The sequence below is a fragment of the Nyctereutes procyonoides genome, unplaced genomic scaffold, assembly GCF_905146905.1.
Source record: "Nyctereutes procyonoides isolate TBG_1078 unplaced genomic scaffold, NYPRO_anot_genome, whole genome shotgun sequence".
In the NCBI taxonomy this organism is placed as follows: Eukaryota; Metazoa; Chordata; class Mammalia; order Carnivora; family Canidae; genus Nyctereutes; species Nyctereutes procyonoides.
This window is the reverse complement of record NW_026575082.1, coordinates 25,664,731-25,687,167: the sequence shown is the minus strand read 5'-3', so window position 1 is coordinate 25,687,167 and position 22,437 is coordinate 25,664,731. Positions and strand designations below refer to the sequence as shown.

The following is a 22,437-nucleotide window of genomic DNA, read 5'->3' as shown; positions in this document are numbered from 1 at the left end:
GAAAAATTCACTGTTTTGCAATTGATACTGCTATTTTTGTAACTGTGTGGATTCTACAACCCCAAAATAAGTCATCAATCACAAATCTCTGAGTAATTCAAGGGAAACAGAAAACACTGGTAGGATTAGAGATTCCTAGCAACAACAGTTAGGTTGAGGAAGAAAGTTAAAAAAAAAAAAAGAAGTAAAAAAACCCACACATTTTCTAACACTAAGTGTTGAACATTTGTTGTTATGGAGCTTTCCCCCAAATTCCCAGATTCTTCAAAATGTTCCTCTTCCTTTTCCACTTAATTTTTCCCAAGATCCCTTCTTTAGGACGGTCTCAAAGCCTTGGTAGAGAGACTCCAGGAACCAGGCCTTAGGAATCTCACTTCCTTTTTTTTCTCTTTTGGGGCCCCCCCAAGCCCTTCTCTTCCTGCCAAGTATCTTAGTTTGAGACTAAACAAACAAAATCCGACTGCTCTTCAAATTCCTAACTGCTGGGCCTAAGTCCCACCCACAGGTCTGCTCCAGCTCTTAGCAAAACATGATTAGAGAGAGAAAGATTCTCATTTGTGGATTCCTACTCTTATTTTCAAAACATTCACTTTTATAGTTGAGAGACATGAATCAATTTGTACTGGTTCAAATAAACCAGGAAGAATTATACTTACATCACTCATATTAATCGCATTTGCCTTTGCCAAGATAATCTGGGGGATATCGGGCATAATGTGGACTTTGGTCTTATCAGCCTCCCATGCTTGTTTGTAGAGGTGCTAGAAAGATAAAAGAAAAAAAAAGTGGAAGTTAGTATTTAAATCTTAAATACTTCTATCTTAAAAGGTGCTCATTTAGTGTGTGTACACACGGATATATATGTATATGTATATATATATAAAGTTGTACATAAATACTATCTTATGAACTTTTAATAGCTAGATCTTACTTTTTTAGTTTAAATGAAAAGGTGCTAATTCAAACAAGATCGTGGAGAGGATGTAAGATAGAAACTAAAATGATGCCAAGATGAGAATTACAGAAATAGCAAACACTACACTTGGTGATCATCCGTTGAATCCTTTTATCGCAGAGTTGACAAAATCATAGCCCAGAGAAGCAATGCACCTTGCCTGAAGACACACAGCATGTCTGGGCCATAATGTCCAGACCTTTGCAATAAGAGAATGAAGATTCTCATCTTGGCATCATTATTCCGAAATGATTAATAAATCATTACACTGAAAAAGTGAAAGGTTTAACATCTAAAAAATAAATGTGAGCTTGTGATAGTTTAAATACTAAATCTTAAAAGGGACACTGAGATCCATATCTTGTCTTTTAGGAAAGTCCCTGTCAAAGAGATTGATTATCTTGACAAATGCAGTTTTCTCTCTCAGAAGACTCCGAGGGATTTACTCAGACACTTAGCATAATATAGCTCTCTCTCGTGCAAGTAGGATCATCATTTTCTGCAACTGTTTAAAGTCCAAATAATTTTTTTTGCTCATCAATGACATTCAAATTATGATCCACACAATATAATGAATGCTGCTGCAATTATTGTATTATTTATAACTTAGAAACAGAAGGCCAAGGTTGATGTACTTGTGGTCTTGGTATCTATCATGGCTAATACACTTAAAAAATACAGTAAGGCTCTTCTAAAGTCTGGAATAATTAATGATCCAAGGAACTACTTGTAGAGAACAACTGGTCTCATGGTTTGCCCAGAGAAGTTTCTGGCTCAGAATGCTGCTATAGCCACGGGAGCTAGGAGTCTTCTTCGATTCCATCAATGCAGCTAGGAAGCAGGGTGGGCTGCAATATCTAGCTGTTGTCAGGCAAACAATCTGCTGATTCAATGTCATGTACTTCTAACTCAACCTCACCTTAGACAAACGAGTTCTTTTCAAAATTTGCACAAAAAGAAACGATTCAAATTTATTTTCTTATGTCTGTTGGACAGAGTGGTTCATTGAACATTTGGGAGGCCAGAAGTTAGGACTAATTTCTATCTTTTTTAACCACAAGTTCCTTTTTCAAAGCTGAATCAACAGGAATTGTGAAACCCTAAAACTATTAGCAAAACTTGTAGACCAAATACAAGAATGCCTGGATTTTTCCTGTTAACATAAGAAACATTACATTATTGATAGACTTACTTCATTCATAATTTTTGCATTATTCTGGGCCAAAACCATGTTCATTGAGTCCATCAAAGTGGAATACTTCAAAGTGTCTGGGTGTTGGCGGTACTTCTTTTCACTGATTATCTCCATGGCTTTCTTGTTTTTCTCAGCCTCCAGGGAGCCCAGAGGGAGCCATCCAATGCCCTTCATGAAGTCCGCATAATCAGCTTTGTACTGATTCTGCAAAAGAGGAAAAGTTCAGGGATCAGAAGAAATCAAAGCTGTCAAGAACGGTGAGTGGATATTCAATATTCCCTAAGTTCCACTTCAGTTTTCCACCAACGGTATATCCAACGTCAACGATTTTTGTCCCTAAACATTATGTTTCCTTGTGTGAGAAATTAAAAATAAATAGTAATATCTTTGTGATTTGTTTTCCACAATGCCTTCATAAGAAAAAAAAATGCTATGAAATACCCACTAGATTAGCTATCACGTGACTATTATCTTGAGAAAGGTGACTATGCTGGCCTTTCTTAGAAAAATTCCCAAGTTCCCTTGGTTGACAGGTTGACTCACCGGAATCCTGGTTCTCTCTTTCCTTGTATGTAAGCTTTGATCACCCACCACGGTTACGATTTCCCTTGGATCTGCCAGAAACCTCACTGGTGCTCTATGCAAATTTTAGATTTTTGTCCCCTCAGTTCTGATATTTTCCTCTACAACTCTACCGTGGTTGCCTGTATAGGGGCACTGTGTACCTCCCTGGCAATGAAGAGCTCAGCACTTACATGTCTGAAAAGAAACCCAGGCTTGGCATAGCCTGCCTTTGGTTCATAATTTAAATTCCCTTTTCCCAGCTGCCAAATAAGTGGCCTCTATAGCTAAATTCTTGGCTCTACTCTGTGCCTTCCTCACATTTGCTCCAATAGCTTCCACCTCTTCGATGTTTCATCAGCAAGTAATACAGGCAATTGCAAACCTGGAAGTAGCAGAATGAAAGCTGCTTAGGAGTGAGGGGCAGGAGCTATCAAGTGATCAGACTTTCTGACTTTCCTCTTACTCATTTATCAGAAGCTTCTGATTCTCTTTGAGTGACACGTTTCCTTCAACATGTTCTCTGAAACAAATTTTCACTTGCTCTAGCTGAATCCAGCATCCACCAATCCTCACAGCAGTAATGGTACAAAATAAGCCTGTGGTTTCTAGAATTTGTCCCCTTTTGTTAAAGGAAATAAATTCCATCTAAGGTAATAAATAAGCAACTTGATGGGAAATTACACATGAATTTCTTTCAGGATTTTCAAAAGGTCACCACTTAGGGTCATTCGTTATTAACCATGGTAAATGTTCTATAAATGATGTGGCTGTCACGTACATCACTTTGAATCTGCATCATATTTTTGGCCAATTCAAAGCTCATGGCATCAGGAAGCATGTTGTAGGAATGGATCACATTCCTGTAGTTGGCGTTGGTGGCCACTTCCTGAGACTTCTTGGCTGCCACCACACTTAACATGTCCACTGGGGTGTGGAAGGAGGTCTTGGATTTCTCATATGCTTTCTTGTATTCCCGGTCTGACTGCATCTTGGCCACTTGCATGAAGTGCACCAACTTGGGGTCGTCCTCTAGGCTCCGGAAGCCAATGTGTTTCCCTTTAGCTTGTTCATAGGCTTGCTTGTATTTGTACTGTGGATGGGTAAGGAAGCATTGTGATGAAGTCAGTGAAGGAAAAGAACAAAATATGATTCATTAGATGCCATTAGCTTTGTCAAAGGTGTACAGTTTTACAGCTCATAGGGGAACAGAACAAAATCTTTTTACTTCAAATTTTTTGCCAGACTTGAGTCTATGGAAAGAAAATGATCACAGAGTTAATCAGAGAGATGCATAAATAAGTTGTTTCAGGGTGCTTTAGGAAACAGCTTTTCCACTCAGCTGTCTCATCAGAATAGGCTACAGGCACAATTTCTCATGGTGCATCTTTTATTCAGGAAAGAGCCTAATCAAGGGTCTCTTGGGTAAAATGTGTAGACTGCATCCAATACTTGCTCATAATTGCTTATAAATGATTTGAATACTCGAAAAGCAATTTATTTTAACAAGACCCAGTCACTTTTTACATCAAATAATGAACAAATGATTAGAGGGTCCTTGGACTGGGTGAAGGAAAATGTCTTGTACGTGCCACCCATGACGGTTCCAGCAATGCTGGGTAGGGTTGACGGAAGCTCTTAAACAGGAACGAACACACACACACGAAGTTGGCTCATTTGCTTCTCATTTTCTCATCCTAAGGAAGTCCAATGGAAGCACTTACATCACTGGCAATGTCTCTACAGGCTTTTGCAGCCTTTATTGGGATGGCATCAGGCCTCAGGTCATATCCTTTCTTCTTTTCCTCTTCCCAGCCAGCCTTGTACAGTTTCTAAATGATGAAATAGAATAACACCAGCAACTTGTTATTTGGGTTAGAATGGGAATCCTGATTTTGAAGTGGTTGGCATATAAAAGAGACATTCCATAAATATTAGTTCCCCCCAACCTTCTCTCCCAGTTTATTGTTATTGGTAATGTACTTACATCACTCATGGTGATTTGGTTTATTCTGGAAAGTAAAATGTCTGGAGTATCAGGCATGACGTGAATGGTGGTCTTGTCTTTGTTCCACTTTTCAGTGTAGAGCCTCTATAACAAAGAAGATACGCACGTGACTATACAGCAGGACAAGTTTGTAACAGTGCTACTGAGAGAAAGAGACTCACTCACATCTCTAAGATAGAAGAGATTAAATCTTATTTTGGCAAATGAATAACCTAGCAAGAAGATGGGCTGATGAGACTGAACATACAATGATGGGAAAAAAAACCATCAAACAAGGGATCCCTCTTCCACTGAAGCAACAAATGTCATCTTGCCCCAACCTCACACAACATGGAATTTTGCAATTCTGTTGCACCCTCAGTGTGGGTGGTATGGACAGATAGACAGCCTGAGGGTCAGTGTATGTGAGAGCTCTCTAGACATGGTGAAAGTTACAGAATGCCCCCTTCCCACCACCACCACCACCACCACCACCACCACCACCACCCCCCACCAAGACCATGATAAAGAAAAGTGCTGATGATGATTGTAGTGGCACTGCCAGGGCTCAAGGATTCAAACACTGCTAGGGATCTCAGGCTGAGGCTGGTGGGTGAGTTCTTACCTTATCCATATTCAGTTTGTTACTTTTGTTAAGTGCTTGTTCCATTGTGTCCATGGCATAGGTGAATTTCAGCTTCTCAGGGTGCTGGCGATACTTCTTCTCACTGAGGATCTCTCCTGCTTTCTTTGCTTTCTCCACATCCAGGGACTCGATAGGGACCCAGCCGATCCCTTTCATCCAGTTGGTGAAGTCTGATTTGTATAGATTCTTTACCATGAAAAAGGACATTTTCATTTCAGAAAGAGTCAAGGTTTGGGTTTCTTTGGCTAGATGATTTACTCATTATCAAAAAAAACAAAAACAAAAAAAGAGGGGGGAAGAAGAGAAATAATCCACGTTTTATTCCCTACCATCTTTTGGAAAAAACTAAGTATAAAAGCGACTGCATTCAGGGGCTCCTGGCTGGCTCAGTCAATAGACCATATCACCTCTTGATCTCAGGATTGTGAGTTTAAGCCCCACATTGAGTTAGAGATTATTTAAAAATAAAATCTTAAAAACAAAAAGTGATTGCGTTCATAGTGGTTTTGATCAGGAGAACCTGACCCAATAATTCCTTTTTAAAATTTAACTTTCTGGGAGAAAGGGTAAAATAATTCTACACTGGAAAAGATACTACATTGCACCCACTTGAACCTCTTAGTTTTTCAGGTTTGAGTGAAATTCTATAACTCCAAAATCTGGAGAGGATCTCTAATTACAGCGAGTTCAGCCAGGTTTCAGAGGAAGTAAATGGAATTGCCAAGTTCTCGTTCTTCCCTCCCACCGGTTAGAAATGGATAATGAATTCTATGCCAATAATCTGTTGACCATTACATACATCACTTTGGATCTGCATTGCATTCCTGGAATGTTCCACATTCAAGGCATCAGGCAGCAGCGTGTAGTTGTGGAAGGGTTGTTTGTAGTTGGTGTTGGTAACAGCCTCCTGAGATTTTTTGGCTGCTGTCACGCTGAACATGTCCAAGGGCGTGTGGTACCTGGTCTTGCTGGCTTCATAACCCTTCTTGTACTCACGATCTGACTGCATTTTGGCTACATTCATGTAATGAACCAGTTTAGGATCATCCTGAAGACTTAGAAATCCAATTTGCCTGCCTTTGGCTTTCTCATAAGCCTCCTTGTACTTGAACTATATGAAAAAGAAAGGCAGACAGAATTTGACAGCATCAATCATAGGGAATGCTTAAGTGACAGACTGAATTTATATACTAAATTAAGCAAAAGCCAATTTCAGTCTGGATCCAGGTAACATCTAAACTTTTAAAATATTTTTAAACAAACAGCTAGTAAAATATTTCTAATGGAGGGTCTTGACATATGCTCTGGGGATAATTAAAAATGGGGTAATTTGTGGTTTATACATTACCACATTCATAAGCAGATTCTCTGAATATTCTCGAAGGTTCCTAAAAAGTTTATTAAGGATTTTGGTGTATGTTGTTTTATGATCTCTTTCCAAATAATTTGCATTACTTTATAAAGTGCTTACATAATCCTCAGTAAATTTCAGCAAAGCTCTTATTCAAATTAGTTTATTAGCCTCCAAATGAATGAGTTTTACTCTCTCAAGGTATTATATCAATTCATATAGAAACTAACTTAATAAAAAGTAAGCAAGTAGGTAAGTAACTAAAATCCTGTCACTTAATCTATAATTATTCCTGGTTTTCTTATCTTACCAGATTTTTTTCTTTGTGAAAATTATATTAAAGAAGAATATTCCTTTAAAAACCTGGAACCTTTTTTTTTGTGTGTGTGACTTAGTGACATTTTAGTATGCCAAGGCTTTTTTTCTTGAAAACAAAATCCAAATAAAAAGCAGTTTCCAAGTTTATGACAATGATACCAATGAGAGTTCCAACTATTTCATAGTTTAAAACAAATAATTTTCTTCTTTGTAAAAACTCTATTGAATTGCTAAAGATGTTAAAGTAATATAAAAAAGTCATCAGCACTTAGGATGTTAAAAAAAAAACCCATAATATAAAAATATTTCCTATTTCCTAATACGGATCCTATTACCTCATATGCCACGTAAAGATTTTGAAAATATACAGAAAGAGAGTTTTCTGCTTTCAAGTCACACTTACGTCACTCGCGATATTCCTTGAACTTTTTGCAGCAACAATGGGAATGGCATCTGGTCTCAAATCATAGCCCTTAGCAAGGGTTTTCTTCCAGTCTGCCTTATAGTGAGACTTGAAGAAAGGAAACAGTAGTTTATTATTTGGCCGCTCTACTTGGATAGATTTCTATAGTTTCAAGCTTTTGTATAATAAGCACGCAATCCTTTATTTTCTTACATTTTTCGTAACGAAGCAATTTAAACTTACAGAAAGGTGTGAATAGTCAATTTAAAACGTTCAGACGTGGGACCTCCCAGATTTGGTCAAGTCGTTTTAAAGATTTTAGGGATCTACCTGCCCCCTCCAGCCCCAGGGCAGTGGGCTCGGCGCGCCCCGGGGTCACGGCCTGAGTGCCCCCCCCCCCCCGGGCTCGGAGGCCGCCCCGCGGGTCCCACACTCACGTCACTCAGGTTGAGGGCGTTGACCTTGGCCTGGATGAAGGGCGGCAGCGCAGGGTCCAGGGTGTACGTGTGCTTCCGCTTCTCCCCCTCCGCCTTGTACTTCAGCTGCAATCACAGGTGCGACGGTCAGTCAGGGCGGGAGGCGGCTCCCCGCGCGGCCCCTCACGTGGCCCGTCGCTCCCCACCACGCGCCAGGCCGGTGCCCCCGCCCCCCACCTTGCGGCGCGGGCGTCCGCGTGAGGGGCCGCAGACGGGGCCGCACAGGCCGCCTGTGCTCCCGGAGGCCACGCGGACGAGCCCGGACGCCGGAACCTGCGCTGACCCGGGTCGCGGCGCGTGGGGGCGGTGGAGGCTCTCCAGGGAGGCCCCTGTACAGCCATGGGCGGGGTCCCAAGGGCAAGGCCGAGGTGAGGAGCCCAACGCGGCCTGGGTCCCAGAGCCCCGGGGCTGGGAGAGTGGGGGGCGGGGCCCCGGAGCCTGCAGCCAAGGTAAGGGGAGATTTTTACTTCAAGAAGTTACTAAGGGCCGTTAAGCATAAGAGGGCTGCGATTTATATGTAAATATATATAGGCTCTTAGTTATAAATATATAAATAAATATAGTTTTATTTACCCATAAGGCACAGAGGTGGAGACCGAGGCAGAGGGAGCAGCAGGCCCCATGCAGGAGCCCGACATGGGACTCGACCCCGGGACCCCGGTCCTGCCCTGGGCCGCAGGCAGAGTCCACCCCCTGGGCCGCCCCGGCGTCCCTGTGACGTGTGTTAAGGCCATTCCCCCGGGGGTCATGTGTGACCCGGGGTGGGAGCCCGCACACCAGCCGCTTGCGGTTGCCCCCGGGAGAGAAGGCCACGCTGACCGACTGCGGCCACTGAACAGCAGGCAGGTGCCCGGAGGCTGGGAGGCCTGAGGAGGCTGCCCCGGATCAGTGGGGAGGCGGCAGCGGGCACCGGGTACATGTGCGCGGCCTGGGTCGGGGTGGCGAAGACGAGGACCCGGGGGCAGACCTAGCTCGCTGGGAACCGCGCCGGGAACAGAGTCCGAAGCATCTGCATGTTTAGTGCCCCCCCCCACACTCCCGTGGAGCTAACACCCCCCACGTGGAGCTCACACACACACACACACACACACCCATCCCCGTGGAGCTAACACCCCCCACATGGAGCTAACACATACACACCCACCGCCATGGAGCTAACACCCCCGCACATGGAGCTCACACACACACACACACACACACACACACACACACACACACCCATTCCCGTGGAGCTAACACACCCCACGTGGAGCTCTCTCACACACACACACACACACACACACACACACACACCCATCCCCGTGGAGCTAACACCCCCCACGTGGAGCTCACACACACACACACACACACACCCATCCCCGTGGAGCTAACACCCCCCACATGGAGCTAACACATACACACCCACCGCCATGGAGCTAACACCCCCGCACATGGAGCTCACACACACACACACACACACACACACACACACACACCCATTCCCGTGGAGCTAACACACCCCACGTGGAGCTCTCTCACACACACACACACACACACACACACACACACCCATCCCCGTGGAGCTAACACCCCCCACATGGAGCTAACACATACACACCCACCGCCATGGAGCTAACACCCCCGCATGTGGAGCTCACACTCACACACACACACACACACACACACACCCATTCCCGTGGAGCTAACACACCCCACGTGGAGCTCTCACACACACACACACACACACACACACACACACCCATCCCCGTGGAGCTAACACCCCCCACATGGAGCTAACACATACACACCCACCGCCATGGAGCTAACACCCCCGCATGTGGAGCTCACACTCACACACACACACACACACACACACACACACACACCCATCCCCGTGGAGCTAACACCCCCCCCCCATGGAGCTAACACATACACACCCACGGCCATGGAGCTAACACCCCCGCACATAGAGCTTACACACACACACACACACACCTCGCGGTTGAGCTAACACCCACCCCCACCCCACGTGGAGCTAAGCTCAAACTATCCATGGTAAGGTGACAACAGAGATGGGCCTGAGAAATGACATCCACAGAGGATTCTCAAATCTGAGCCATGCAAAGCCTCCCCCCACCTTCGACGTCTGGGGCTAAAACACACAACATCATCTCTGGGTTGCTTTCCTCGCTGCTCTGTCAGAGGGATTTTAACAGAACTCTGAAATCCCAAATGAGGTGAGGCACTGAGCGTTGCAACCAGGCTCTGAGGCAGTGAGGGGCCAGGTAGATGTGGGCTCGGGAAGTGAGGTGCTTGCCTCCCCCCAGAAGCGGCTCGCCTTCCAGAACCTCGAGCTGTCATGCCAGAGGCTGAGGACAGGCCTTCTCCCCGGGTAGCCACGGAGAGCGCTTGCAACTCAGAGTAATAAATAGCTTGGCTTACGATTCAGCAGGAATCACAGATGATTACAGTAATCATTTCATTTCTTGTGTATAATGATAGGGGTCTGCCTATAAATAGCACAGATCCTCTACATTTGGAAAATAAATCTGGAAAATCCTCCTTCTTCTGAAGCAACTGGGAACTTGGACATAAAGAGAACAGGGAGAAGGCCTTTCTAATGTACCCCTGAAAGCAGTTGACAAACACACAGATGCACCTTGACATGTGGAATTAAGAAGGATGGAGAAGGATGGTGGAATGGGGTTATTCATGGATAAATCTTGGGCGGGGGGGGGGTTATTTATTTGAGAGAACGCGAGCAAGCACACATGTGAGCGGCAGAAAGGAACAGAGGAAGGAGGAGAGAGCAGATCCTCAAGCCAACTCCCTACTGAGTGCAGAGCCCGACGCAGGGCTCAATCCCAGGACCCTGAGGATCATGACCTGAGCCAAAATGAAGAGTCAGCGGCCTGACAGCCTGAGCCACCAAGCACCCCTGGATATCTATGATAATGTGACAACCGAGACTGGTGTAGGAAATAAAATCCACAGATAATCCCAGGCTCCCCTGGATAAGCCCCGAACCACTTACATCACTTAGCTGCTTGGTGTTCTGCTGAGCCAGAACCATGCCCATGGAATCCGGCACACTTGTGAACTTGATGGTATCCGGGTGCTGCCGGTACTTCCTTTCGTTTAAGGCATCACCTGCTTTCTTGGCCTTCTCAACCTCCAGAGAACCAATAGGGATCCATCCAATGCCCTTGAAGAAGTTGTTATACTCGTCTTTATACACATTCTGTAAAAGAATAATTTCATATGAGGAGATAGCCTACAAAGGTGGCCTCTGAAATCTGCAATTATATCCAGAGGAAATCACAATAGCCACCCTTCTAGCATGCTCAGGTCCGTAAAGAAGCCTTTCACTACGTATGCCATTGAGCTTCTTCCCCAGTATCTGGTACTAAGAAACAGCAGTTCTGCTTTTCGAGTGCATTCTACGACACAGAGGGAATCTAGGCCACATACTTCCATGGATAATGCTAAAAAAAAAAAAATTGTGTCTCTTCTGACAATAAATTGGGCTTTCTTTTTTATTTCACTGAAAACCCCACAACTTTGAATTTCACCCATACTGTCCGCCTAGGCTATTCCTGGGGAGAGACATCTCAGCTGGGGAAAGACATCTTCGTCGAGTGACAATAAACGGATGCCATATCTTTCCCTACAGAGGATGATTCTTACAGAAATCTGGTTCCTGCAGAAGGAAATGCCCTGAATATTAAACAGCCTCCCCATGCAGCTCTCCATGAATCATGCTGCAATGCAATCACAAAGCCTCCCTGGTTCATTTAAATGACTCACCACATAGATTAATGTGCATGAGAATGAATTTCAGTTAAAAAAAAGAAAAAATGTTCCTGAATTCAGAAAGAGTAGAGAATACTATTTTTCATTCTACATGTCACCATTGAAACAGGTCTGCCAAGAGCGACCATGGCCTCTTGCTGGGAATCAAAGTGGTTTATATACTTAGTGGAATATGGTTTTATCTTTGATCCGTGCGTTAATAAAGACAATGTCAATGACTAACAGGAGAACAGAAAGACAGCAAAACCCCTGCTCGTCTACCATGCCTTTGTTAAAGGTGCATTTCTCAAATATATTCCTGTATTGTGAAGCCTATTAAGACAGAAGAGGATCACCCCTGAAGTACCAACATTCCTGGGCCTGTCATACTCACATCGCTCTGAATTTGATTCATATTCCTGGTGTGCTCGAGACTTATGGCATCGGGTAGGTAGGTATAATGGTGTATGGGCTGTTTGTAGTTGACGTTGGTGACAACATCCTGGGCTGACTTCGCAGCAGTAATGCTAACCATGTCCCTAGGGGTATGGTAGCTCGTTTTGGTGTTCTCATAGTTCTTCTTGTATTCACGATCCGACTGCAGTTTTGCCACATTCATATAATGGACCAGCTTGGGATCATCCTGAAGGCTTCTAAAACCCACATGCTTTCCCTTTGACTTCTCATAAGCTTCCTTGTATTTATACTGCGAAGGCAAAATTTGGTTAGCAAAGTTGATAACATTAGGTATAGCAAGTATAGTCACACACAAAGGCACTTCGAACATTGTGACTTTCTGGAAGACTGTACAAGAATGCAAACCATACCTCCCCACTCCCATGTGCCCCAGAAAGTTCAGAGTGAAAACAGTTATTTCCAACACTGCTGGGTTACAAATGGGTATCATGATAGATTCAGGACCAGTTTTTTTCTTTGCTATAAATCCTACAAATGCTTTTGCATGTCGGACTTTACTTTAACCCATCTGAATGTTCATGCTTAATGCAACAAGACACATTCCAAATATAAGGCAGTACCTCTTGGTTTCCTAGGGATGTGAATTTTCCCAATCCATTACTACCACCACAGAATGTTATCATACATCACAGAACATTAGAAATTAGTGAGAAAACCTTCCATATACTGCTCCCATTGACCGAGTGATACGTATGCAACTGACGTAGAAGAAACTCCAAAGGACTCTGTATGTGAGTTCACACAGTTTTTCTTGGGAGTAGGGGGTGGAAACCTTTACTGTGTTGTCTCAGGCTGCTGGAGTAAGGTTAGAACAAACCCCTCTTCTTTCTAGGGGGCATCAATTTAGATACTGCGTAAGCAGGTAGCCCGGCCTTCTCCACCCATTTCTCAGCAGCCTCTTTCCAAGCTCCCTGCTGAAGCAGCTGCAGAGGAGTTCAGGAACAGGAAGGGCAGGAATGGCTGGGAGCTTCCCCTGGCAGTAAAAACCTCAGCGCAAAGGCTCTGCAGCCCAAGCTCTCTCGCTGCTGGCACCGGCAATGGGGTGTAGACGGAGTTGTATGGTAGGTAACAGGTCAAAACCTCAATTTTTAAATTTTTTTTTAATTTTTATTTATTTATGATAGTCACAGAGAGAGAGAGAGAGAGAGAGAGAGAGGCAGAGACACAGGCAGAGGGAGAAGCAGGCTCCATGCACCGGGAGCCCGACGTGGGATTCGATCCCGGGTCTCCAGGATCGCGCCCTGGGCCAAAGGCAGGTGTCAAACCGCTGCGCCACCCAGGGATCCCCAAAACCTCAATTTTTATAGAAGAGAACTCAAATCCACTTAAATTCTGCAGAAACTCTGCTCGTGTCATTTATGCAGCAATTTATAAACAAGAGCTTAGCAGGCAAAAGGGTCATCGAGACATTTCTAGGTATGTTAGAAAGAGCCCTGCACAAAGCCTAAAACAATGATAAAGTCATATTTAGACTTTCACTTTGTCCTTAATCTAGAGATGTATTCCATAGTGGTGTGCACATCTCTGAGGGACGCATTTTCAGGGACCTCTCTCTAAGGAAAGCTGAGCTCCCCTGTGGTCTGCACACATGGGTGGCTTCTTTTTTCTCCTTTCCCAAACCGTGATTGTAGCCCTCAGGATAGTAGGTGACAGTGAAGTCTGCGGGGCATGCATGCTGTTTGAGATTTTTGATCTTCAATGAGAAGAAGTGGAAGTGTATACATTTCCTATTACAGATGAAATGGGCATTGATTTACATAAATGAAAATTAAATTCAAGAAAAATGGACCTTTACCCATTTGGTTTACAAAATCCTTACATTTAATAGAATATCTTTTCAATCTTCTTAATACAATTATTATGCAGGCAGTCATTTGAATTTAATGTGTTAGTGTCAGGTAGGGTGTTCTCACTGAAAATAAATGTAGGCTGTCAAGGAAATGTGTCAGTAGAGGTAATTTGGCCTATGAATCAGGGGAGAAAGTGGTTGTCAGATTTACGACAGCTCTACCAAGTGGGGTCAATGGAAAAGAATCAAGGAATTTTGAAAAAATGACAGCTTTTCAAAACAGTATCTTTTGGAGAATTTCAACGTCATTACCTCGACATATCGTTTTCAATGTGGCATCATTTAGACAAGCACACATTTGATTAGTTTTTAAAAAGGTAATGCACCCACATTTCACCTAAAATTTTTACTCACATCACTGGCAATGTTTCTGGATGCTTTGGCCGCAGTGATGGGAATTGCGTCACCCAGCACATTGTTGCCCTTGGCTATTAAATCATGCCAGTCCCGTTTGTAGCAGACCTGGGATATGAAGGAAAGAAGGAGGTCAGCATGCTGTGCATGGATCAGCTGAAGTGAGTCCCCAATTGCTGGGACTGTTTTGTTCATTTCCAGATAGAAGCTAAAGGAATCTCCTACAGTACATTCTGTTTTGGGAAGTCACATTAGCAAAATGTCACACCTTGTGTAGCATGAAATTACAGGATGCTGCACCAATTATACACCCAAACCTGGTTTGGGTGCAGAGCAAAGCAGGATGCGGAGAAACTGGAGTGGATCTAGAAGAGAGGAATAAATGTTCTTTCTGGAAACCTTGGTGTGTGAGGACCAACTAGAGAAAATGAAGTTGTCCACTCTTACGGAAGGAAGGTCAAGGGAAGACCTGGTGGTTAGCTTTAGAAATTTCAGGTTTGCTGTAATAAAAGGATTTCATTAATTCTTATTTTTCTGCAGGATAATAACTCTCTCCACTTGCAAAATGAGGAAAACTAACTCGAAGTTTTAGAGGAACAGATGTTGGGCTCCATGCAAGGGAAAATGTCACATCCTTTTGGAATTATACTGCCCTTGAAGAGGCCAACTTAAGAGGCAGAGAGCCATCGTCATGAGATAGGCTCCATCCAGTATGTGTGTGGGAAACTGACCTAAATAGTTATCAAGGCCCCATCCTACTCTGAGATTCTATTACTTTACCACCTTGTCTGGGTTTCACACCCCATTGAATACCCTACTTACGTCACTTATATTGTAAGCATTGCACTTGGCCTGGAGAAACTGAGGGAGATCAGGACTCATAGTGTATTTATGTTTCACATCTTCTCCTTTAGCTTTGTATAAGATCTGCAATACACAATCACAAAAATAACATGTATCACAGATAGCACAAAAAAAGAAAATGTTTGAATTGCACAAAGGAGTTACTCCCAGCACAGTCCCTCTACTACTTCTATTGTTAAAAATCAAAGGTATTTCCCTATTTTTAAAAAAAAATCAAGCATTTTGTCATTTTTAGAAAGACCTAAAAACTCTGTGTATTAAAATAGAAAAGTAGAAAACAGTGATCTTTGCTAGAAATGAATGGAAAATCATTTCAAATGCGAAACCCTAACTTGAATAAACAGAATTTACCAAAGTCAGAAAAGTCCAATCTTTACTAATGGAGTAAACAGGTCTTGTTTTTTAGTTTTGGGTTTTTGATTCTTAGAAAATGGCATTTAGAAGGAGTCTTTCACTTCTGCTAAAAAAAAAAAAAAACCTTTCCAATTACAATTGCAGCACTAAAACCATATAATAATCTCCTCATGCTATGAGGGCACTTCTACATTACCCAGTGTACTTGAGAGTTTTACCGTTTCATATTTACCCTATCCTATCCTTTTTACAGATGTCAGAAAGACAGCTAGGTGCAGGATATAGAACTTAGATTGTGTCCTCCTCTTGGTAATAGAAAAGAAATTGCTTGATTTCTAAAAATCTAAAACACAACTGGAATCACTAGATTTTCAATCTCTTGACTGTCATTTATCACATAAACCCTCAAGCAGATATCACGTGTAAACTGCCGTCTATGTATCACAAAGTCTAAAGAGGCTGATATCTATTTGAATTCTCAAATCCTAAATAACTTCTTCTAGGCATCCAAGAGGTAACTTTACTTCCTCACTGCCTTTAGAAACCATAGCTAGGCATTCACAGAGTCTCACTGATTCTGTCCTCTACACATCTCCTCTGCCATTGCTAGTGCTTTAGTTGAAGTCCAAAGGAGTCTTTTGCTAGGTTTCTGTAAGCGCTTTTAATCTATCTTCTTACCTCCAATCTCTCCCCTAACCAATGCCATCTCAGCACTCTTTGTCAGAGCTATCTTTTAGAACACAGATATGATAATCAACTCCATGGATTAAGATCTTCAATACCTCCAATTACCTACCCCACAATATCCAGAGTATAAGCACGCAAGATCCTCAATTATCAGATAATAATCCCAAACCCTTCACCGTCCTTCCAGTTCATTAGCTCTTGTTAGTCATTATGTTTTTTTCTTTCAGCAAGAATGCACCCTCTTCCCTTATTTGCCAGGGAAGCCTTGGTGGGGGGTTACCCTCTTCTCTTGCACTTGGCACATACCTCTCCTGTAGCATTCACCTCTTGGTGTGGCAATGCTCTGTCTGGTTCTATCCATGCTTTTGTTTTACACTCTTATATCCTTGTTATATCCTATATCTCACTACTCCTCATCTATGGCGTCTTTATAATACAATGCCCAGCACAGGGAAGGAGTTCAAAAACATTTATTCAATGAATTAATAAATAAATGCTTTCCATGTCCCTTTAATTCTTCTATACACTAAGCTTCCTTTTAGGTCTGACTTTAGCCAGGTCATACACATTGTTCATGGACAGCCGGGCAAACAACATACTAATCTCCAAGATGTAAGTTTTCAAAAGCCTCTATAATATTTGTGTATGATGAATTCTGAGAAGCAAAACCATATACTCATGTGAATTATTTCCCTGTACTACTAGTATTTTATATATGAACAGCAAATATATGCAACTTAATATGGACTTGAAGGTGATGAGTTTGTTAAAGTGTCTGGAATTTAAATTTTGTGTGTGTATATACAGGTGTAGTACAAGAGTAGAACTTTTTCATCATGACAAATTTATCCAGTAACACAGTATTTCAAAGGCAGCTAAAAAGGAAGATGTTATAAAAAGATAAATAGTAATAGAGAAGAAAATGTTAGTGCCCAAACTAAAAATAATTGTGGTTGTTTTTGTTTTTTTTCTAATGGAGCCCAATGCAGGGCTTGAACTCATGACCCTGAGATTAAGACCTGATATGAGATATCAAGAGTCTGACACTTAACCAAACTAAGCCACTCAGGTGACCCCCAAACTAAAAATAACTGTAATTATTATTTTAAATTAAATAAAGTAAAAGGAAAATTAATGGCTCCAAAGAATAAAACTTTTGAGCTGCTAATTATTTTGTTGAAGCCTCCCTCCATTCTTGGCCCCCTCTTTTGTACTTACATCACTGACTTGCTTTGTGTTCTGTTTTGCCTGGACCATAACTGGGGAGTCCACGATGCTGGTAAATTTGATGGTGTCTGGATGCTGCCTGTACTTCTTTTCATTCAGGGCATCACCTGCTTTCCTAACTTTTTCTACATCCAGACTGCCAGTAGGTATCCAGCCTATGCCTTTCATCCAGGTGTTGTAGTCTTCCTTGTAGGCATTCTATAGCAAAGGGGGAAAAAAAGGAGTAAGTGCCCCAAGCAGTGGGTTCTCATGCAGTTTCTGACCTTAGGAGAGGATTATCTTGTGAAGTAAGTGTCACTTACATCGCTCTGTATGTGCATCATATTTTTAGACAACTCCAGGTCCATGGCATCAGGCAGGTAGGTGTAATGATGGAGTGTATGCTTATAGTTGACATTGCTGGCAACATCCTGAGCTTTCTTGGCTGCCACAACATTGAACATATCATGGGGTGTGTTGTATTTTGTTTTTGTCTTCTCATAGTCTTTTTTATACTCTCGGTCGGATTGTATCTTGGCTACATTCATATAGTGAACCAGTTTAGGATCATCTTGGAGACTTTGGAAGCCAACCATTTTCCCTTTGGCTTTTTCATAATCTTTTTTGTATTGAACCTATTGGAAACAAAGTGGGTGTATTTTAAAATGTAGTTATGAAGATTTTGCTGAACAATGAGACCATGACTTAAAGCAAGTGAGCGTCCCAGGAATTACTTCAACAACCAATTAGATGTATTCATTTGTATATAGTTTGAAATGTAGCCTGGTATAATTAAAATGTTACTTAGAGCCCATTTAATTGTCTGTAGCTGCTTCAGCCACCTGAGAGAGGTTGGGGTGGGGAACATTTCCATAATTCATGTCAGAGACAAGGTAGTAAGTTCCTTTCTACTTATACACTGGTAGAGACAAATGAAAAGATAAACATTCTGCAATCACTACCAGTTATATTGTGCTGCTCCAGGAGCCCCCCAAAGAGCTGGCTATCTTAGTTGTAGTAGAATTTTAATGAGTATTTGGATATTCAAAGGAAGACCCAGAGCCAGTTGTGTGAAAACATGAATTGGCTCTGAATTATAAAGTGAGAAGAACTGAACTTGCTTGGGGAGATATGGGAAGAAGCATGGGAAACTGAGAAGCAGAGATGTGAAGGAAAGCTTATGTGTGTACTGGGGTGGGGAGTAGCTGGAAGAATGTACCCAGAGAGAAAGGGAATGGGTAAGAAATTTTGGATGGCAGGACTTTGATGATACAAGTATTTATTATTCAATTGTAACTTATTTACATCGGTGCAATGTCAACTTCATTTCAAACAATCAATGAAGTTGTGCTTGGGACTTGGGGTCGGGGGACCAAAAGACGGGGCTGTGTTCCATCCCTGGACCATGCAGACCAGAAAAAGAAGTGAATCCAGGACAGGAGAGTCCAGGTGAGCATGAGCGAAACCACTGTGTACAAAGCAGGAGCCAGAGGTAATGGAAAGACAAACCTCAGAATATCTGCATTAAGCAGAAGAAAGGGTATCCTACTTCCTAAAGGTTAGCAGGTGGGGGGTTTGAGTCAATTTGATTTGAATCTCAAAGAGGAAAGTAACTAGTTCATAGTTACAAGTATGATAAGGAAAAAAGACAAAATTTCTAACTTTCATGGAATCTAATGACTGCTATGGACCTTGGGGCCAATTAATCCATCTCTGGAAGCAATTAATTAAAAAGAAATAAGGGAAAGAGGGAATTCATAGAAGTTAAAGTTTTGAGACAAAAATGTTACCACCAGGAGGCTATTAGGACTTAAATAGTGAGTGACTTGTTTATTTCCATTAGGAGAATAATGTGAATTTGTACAGAAATACGGAGGAGACCTTTAACTTAGAGTGTTTCATTAGAACAGGTTAGTAAAGGTTCTACAAATCCTTACTGCCAGGAAAATTCAGACCTGTTTAGGGAACTTTCTTTTCTAAATAGTTTTCAACAGGACTCACTTCCCGCTGGGGACAGCAGACACGGCGACTTCTGGATAGCGAGTCCACCCCACCCATACTTCCTAGTTACACACTGGGGACCACCAGCGGCACTTACATCACTTGCTGCCTGCCGGGCAGCTTTGGCGGCTCTGATGGGAATCGCGTCCGTTCTCAGGTCATAGCCCTTCTTGCTCAAATCTTTCAAGTCTGTTTTGTACATATTCTGAAAGAAAAAATTCCTTTGCACATAACTGAGGCCACATTTAGAAAGGCCTTTACATGCAGCCAGCAGCTGAGCTCACGAGCATACCTCACTGATATTGTACGCATTAACTTTAGCCTGGATGAACTGGGGCAGGTCGGCTGGCAGGTTGTACTTGTGAAGAATTTCTTCTCCTTTGGCTTTGTATGCAACCTGAAAGATGAAAAGAAATGCATGAACAAAACAAAGGAGGGAAAAGGGTTTATCGACACAGGAAAATAATTTCAGAACAGATCACATTACACAGAGGTGCTTTTTATGAATGATGTTCTCTGGGTCATCCCCACATTCACCTGCACAGATCTGTGGGCCTTCAAGGTCTCATATGCAATGCACAGGGTCCCATCCTAGTGCCCGTTCAGCCTTGGCCAAGGTCCCTCAGTATGTGCTAGGCACTTCTGAGCTTTGGTAGGGGCACCTCAGAGAGGTTAGCCCCGGGAGATGGTCTGATGAAAATGTTAACCTGCAGATCCTTCCCTGAGCACAGAAAAGGCTAACTGGGTGGGATACACAGCCATCTATCTTCTGCTTGGTGGGTGACTGATGGGACTCTGGGGTGGTTTTTATTCTACATGATTATTGTCTTAGCTCTGACTTACAACGTAGTTCCTCCAGAAGGTGTGCTGCATACCTTCATTTTCCTGGTCTTTCCTAGAAATAGGCTTATAGTGTTTCTTGTCATCAAGAGAAGCCCCTAGTCTTCAATGTTAAATGGCTGGGAGGACGGTCAGCGTAGCATACGTAACACCCTGGAAAGGTGACTTAGGTGTGTCTTATTAATGAAAAGCTGGGAGAGTTACAGAGTTGCTCTTGGAACTGAGTCTCTTTGGATTACAGAATAACCACAGGTGGTCAGCACGTTTAGAACCAAGTGTATTTGTTTCTGTTAACATTTATTAAAACACAGACAGAATTAGCACTCACATCACTTCTCTGGGCCTGGTTGATTTTGGACTGTACTATAATCGGAGCATCTTCAATCGAAGTAAACTTGAGAGTGTCTGGATGTTGGCGGTATTTTTTCTGTTTGGTGAATTAAAACAAGATAAACAGCAATATTACTTTCACTGAAGGCTAATATATAAAAATCCTTGAGGTTTATTTTGGAGGAACAAGGGTTTTTTCCTGATTTTAAAATGTTAAGATACTAGCTTCTTGGGGCATTACAGACCAATATAACTTTCAGGAACCAGACTACTTCTTGCTTATGAAATGAAAGAGGGTACTCTTAGCTAAACAGAACCCAAAAACACCACAAAGTTTTCTAAAGCATCAGAAAAGCATGCAAGGAAATTTGGAGCGTCTTGTGTGTGACACTAACAGGCTCTCCGATTCGTCAGTGGAACAGAGGTAAAGCAGCTCTCTGGTTGAGGGGGGAGGACTTGGGGAATTAGGCAATGGCTAGGGGTTCCTATAAGAAAGGGAGAACTTCTGCTCTGCAGCCTCCGTGTGACTAGTCCACAGCTTATCACTAAAGTGCTGAGGAGCTACAGGAGAGAAGACAGTGGAAGGGGTTCCGACGGGACCTTCTAGCTACATTCCTTGTTTTCCTCCATCTAGTCTCCCAGTCTTCTTCCTTCGTGCATCTTCTACATCCCACTTTTGTGTATGAAGTAGCATCACTTGGCTTCAGACTTCTGAAAACCACCAACTCAGAGGAACTTTTGTGAAAAATCTCTGAGGAGATAAAATGTTGTTCGCCAAAAGCAAGCAAAATCCCAGAACAACAGAAACAAGAACCTTCACTCAGTACCTCCGTCCCTTCTTTATGTAGGCTAACCTCCCTGATGGGTTCACCTGCCAGCCATGGGAATGTGCCTCTATCGGAGGGGAAGGGACAGATCACCTGGCCATTTAGAGTGCAAAGTTATCGCTACTTTTTCTTAGACTGAATAACAACTTATCTAGTACTTCAAAATCATCAAGAATAGGACATAGGGTGTAATACTTAAAGGACAATTTCCATAGTATTCATCTATGCATTATTCATAATTGCCAAAATTGGGAAGAATCCACATGTCTACCACTGGACAGCCAAAAATATAGCTATGCAAAGGAATACTACTCAGTATAATAAGGAATGAATTGCAGATATGTAGATGAGCCTCTAAAGCATGGTGCTAAGTGAAGGAAGGCTCATACATAAGAAATTTCTAGAAAAGTACAACTATAGGGACGGAGAGCAAGATCTCTGGTTACTGGGCATTGCAGATGGGAGTGGGAGTTTTTCAAGGAAACTTTGGCATTCTAGCAGCATTTTAAAATTCAGTTATAGTGATGACCATAAAACTACATGAACTTATTAAAAATGGGTGAATTTTGTGGCATGCAAATTATACCTTGATACAGTTGTTTAAAAATAATATAATCATGAATTGTTAATATAAAGGGTTTTGGTGATGTAAACCTTATCTATCTGGATAATTCATGCACGTGGTAAGTGCTTTTTTCTCAATAACAATCATGAGAGAATGAAGAGGGAAAAGAAGGTGCTTCCATGGTTCTGGGGGCTTTAACACAGCACAATTCCAACCCTCTCTGTGGCACGTGGGATGGCTTTACCTCATTTAGGATGTCTGAAGCTCTCTTTGCCTTTTCCATTTCTAAGGATCCAAAAGGCACCCAGCCACAACCTTTCATCCAGCTGTTGTAGTCAGCCTTGTATTCAACCTAAAACACCAAGAGAAAGGTTACAGGTTTTTTGTTCAGCATCATCCTTATTCATGAAATCATTAACG

General features: G+C 42.5%; 1 protein-coding gene across 21 annotated transcripts in view; it reads right to left on the bottom strand.

Moving 5' to 3' along the window:
* The window catches only part of LOC129514638 (nebulin-like), a 201,565-nt gene that overhangs the window by 137,618 nt on the left and 41,510 nt on the right, over nucleotides 1-22,437 (bottom strand). For all 21 annotated transcript variants that reach the window (XM_055333391.1, XM_055333376.1, XM_055333377.1 and 18 more), the window contains exons 29-47: nucleotides 22,262-22,369; nucleotides 20,624-20,722; nucleotides 19,748-19,852; nucleotides 19,553-19,660; nucleotides 17,778-18,089; nucleotides 17,467-17,673; nucleotides 15,166-15,270; nucleotides 14,344-14,451; nucleotides 12,058-12,369; nucleotides 10,906-11,112; nucleotides 7,854-7,958; nucleotides 7,417-7,524; nucleotides 6,144-6,455; nucleotides 5,324-5,530; nucleotides 4,699-4,803; nucleotides 4,436-4,543; nucleotides 3,493-3,804; nucleotides 2,148-2,354; nucleotides 657-761 (exon numbers count right to left, since the gene is read on the bottom strand). In XM_055333391.1, coding sequence (XP_055189366.1) covers nucleotides 657-761; nucleotides 2,148-2,354; nucleotides 3,493-3,804; nucleotides 4,436-4,543; nucleotides 4,699-4,803; nucleotides 5,324-5,530; nucleotides 6,144-6,455; nucleotides 7,417-7,524; nucleotides 7,854-7,958; nucleotides 10,906-11,112; nucleotides 12,058-12,369; nucleotides 14,344-14,451; nucleotides 15,166-15,270; nucleotides 17,467-17,673; nucleotides 17,778-18,089; nucleotides 19,553-19,660; nucleotides 19,748-19,852; nucleotides 20,624-20,722; nucleotides 22,262-22,369 — 3,240 coding nt within the window. The remainder of the gene's footprint in view (nucleotides 1-656; nucleotides 762-2,147; nucleotides 2,355-3,492; nucleotides 3,805-4,435; nucleotides 4,544-4,698; nucleotides 4,804-5,323; nucleotides 5,531-6,143; nucleotides 6,456-7,416; nucleotides 7,525-7,853; nucleotides 7,959-10,905; nucleotides 11,113-12,057; nucleotides 12,370-14,343; nucleotides 14,452-15,165; nucleotides 15,271-17,466; nucleotides 17,674-17,777; nucleotides 18,090-19,552; nucleotides 19,661-19,747; nucleotides 19,853-20,623; nucleotides 20,723-22,261; nucleotides 22,370-22,437) is intronic.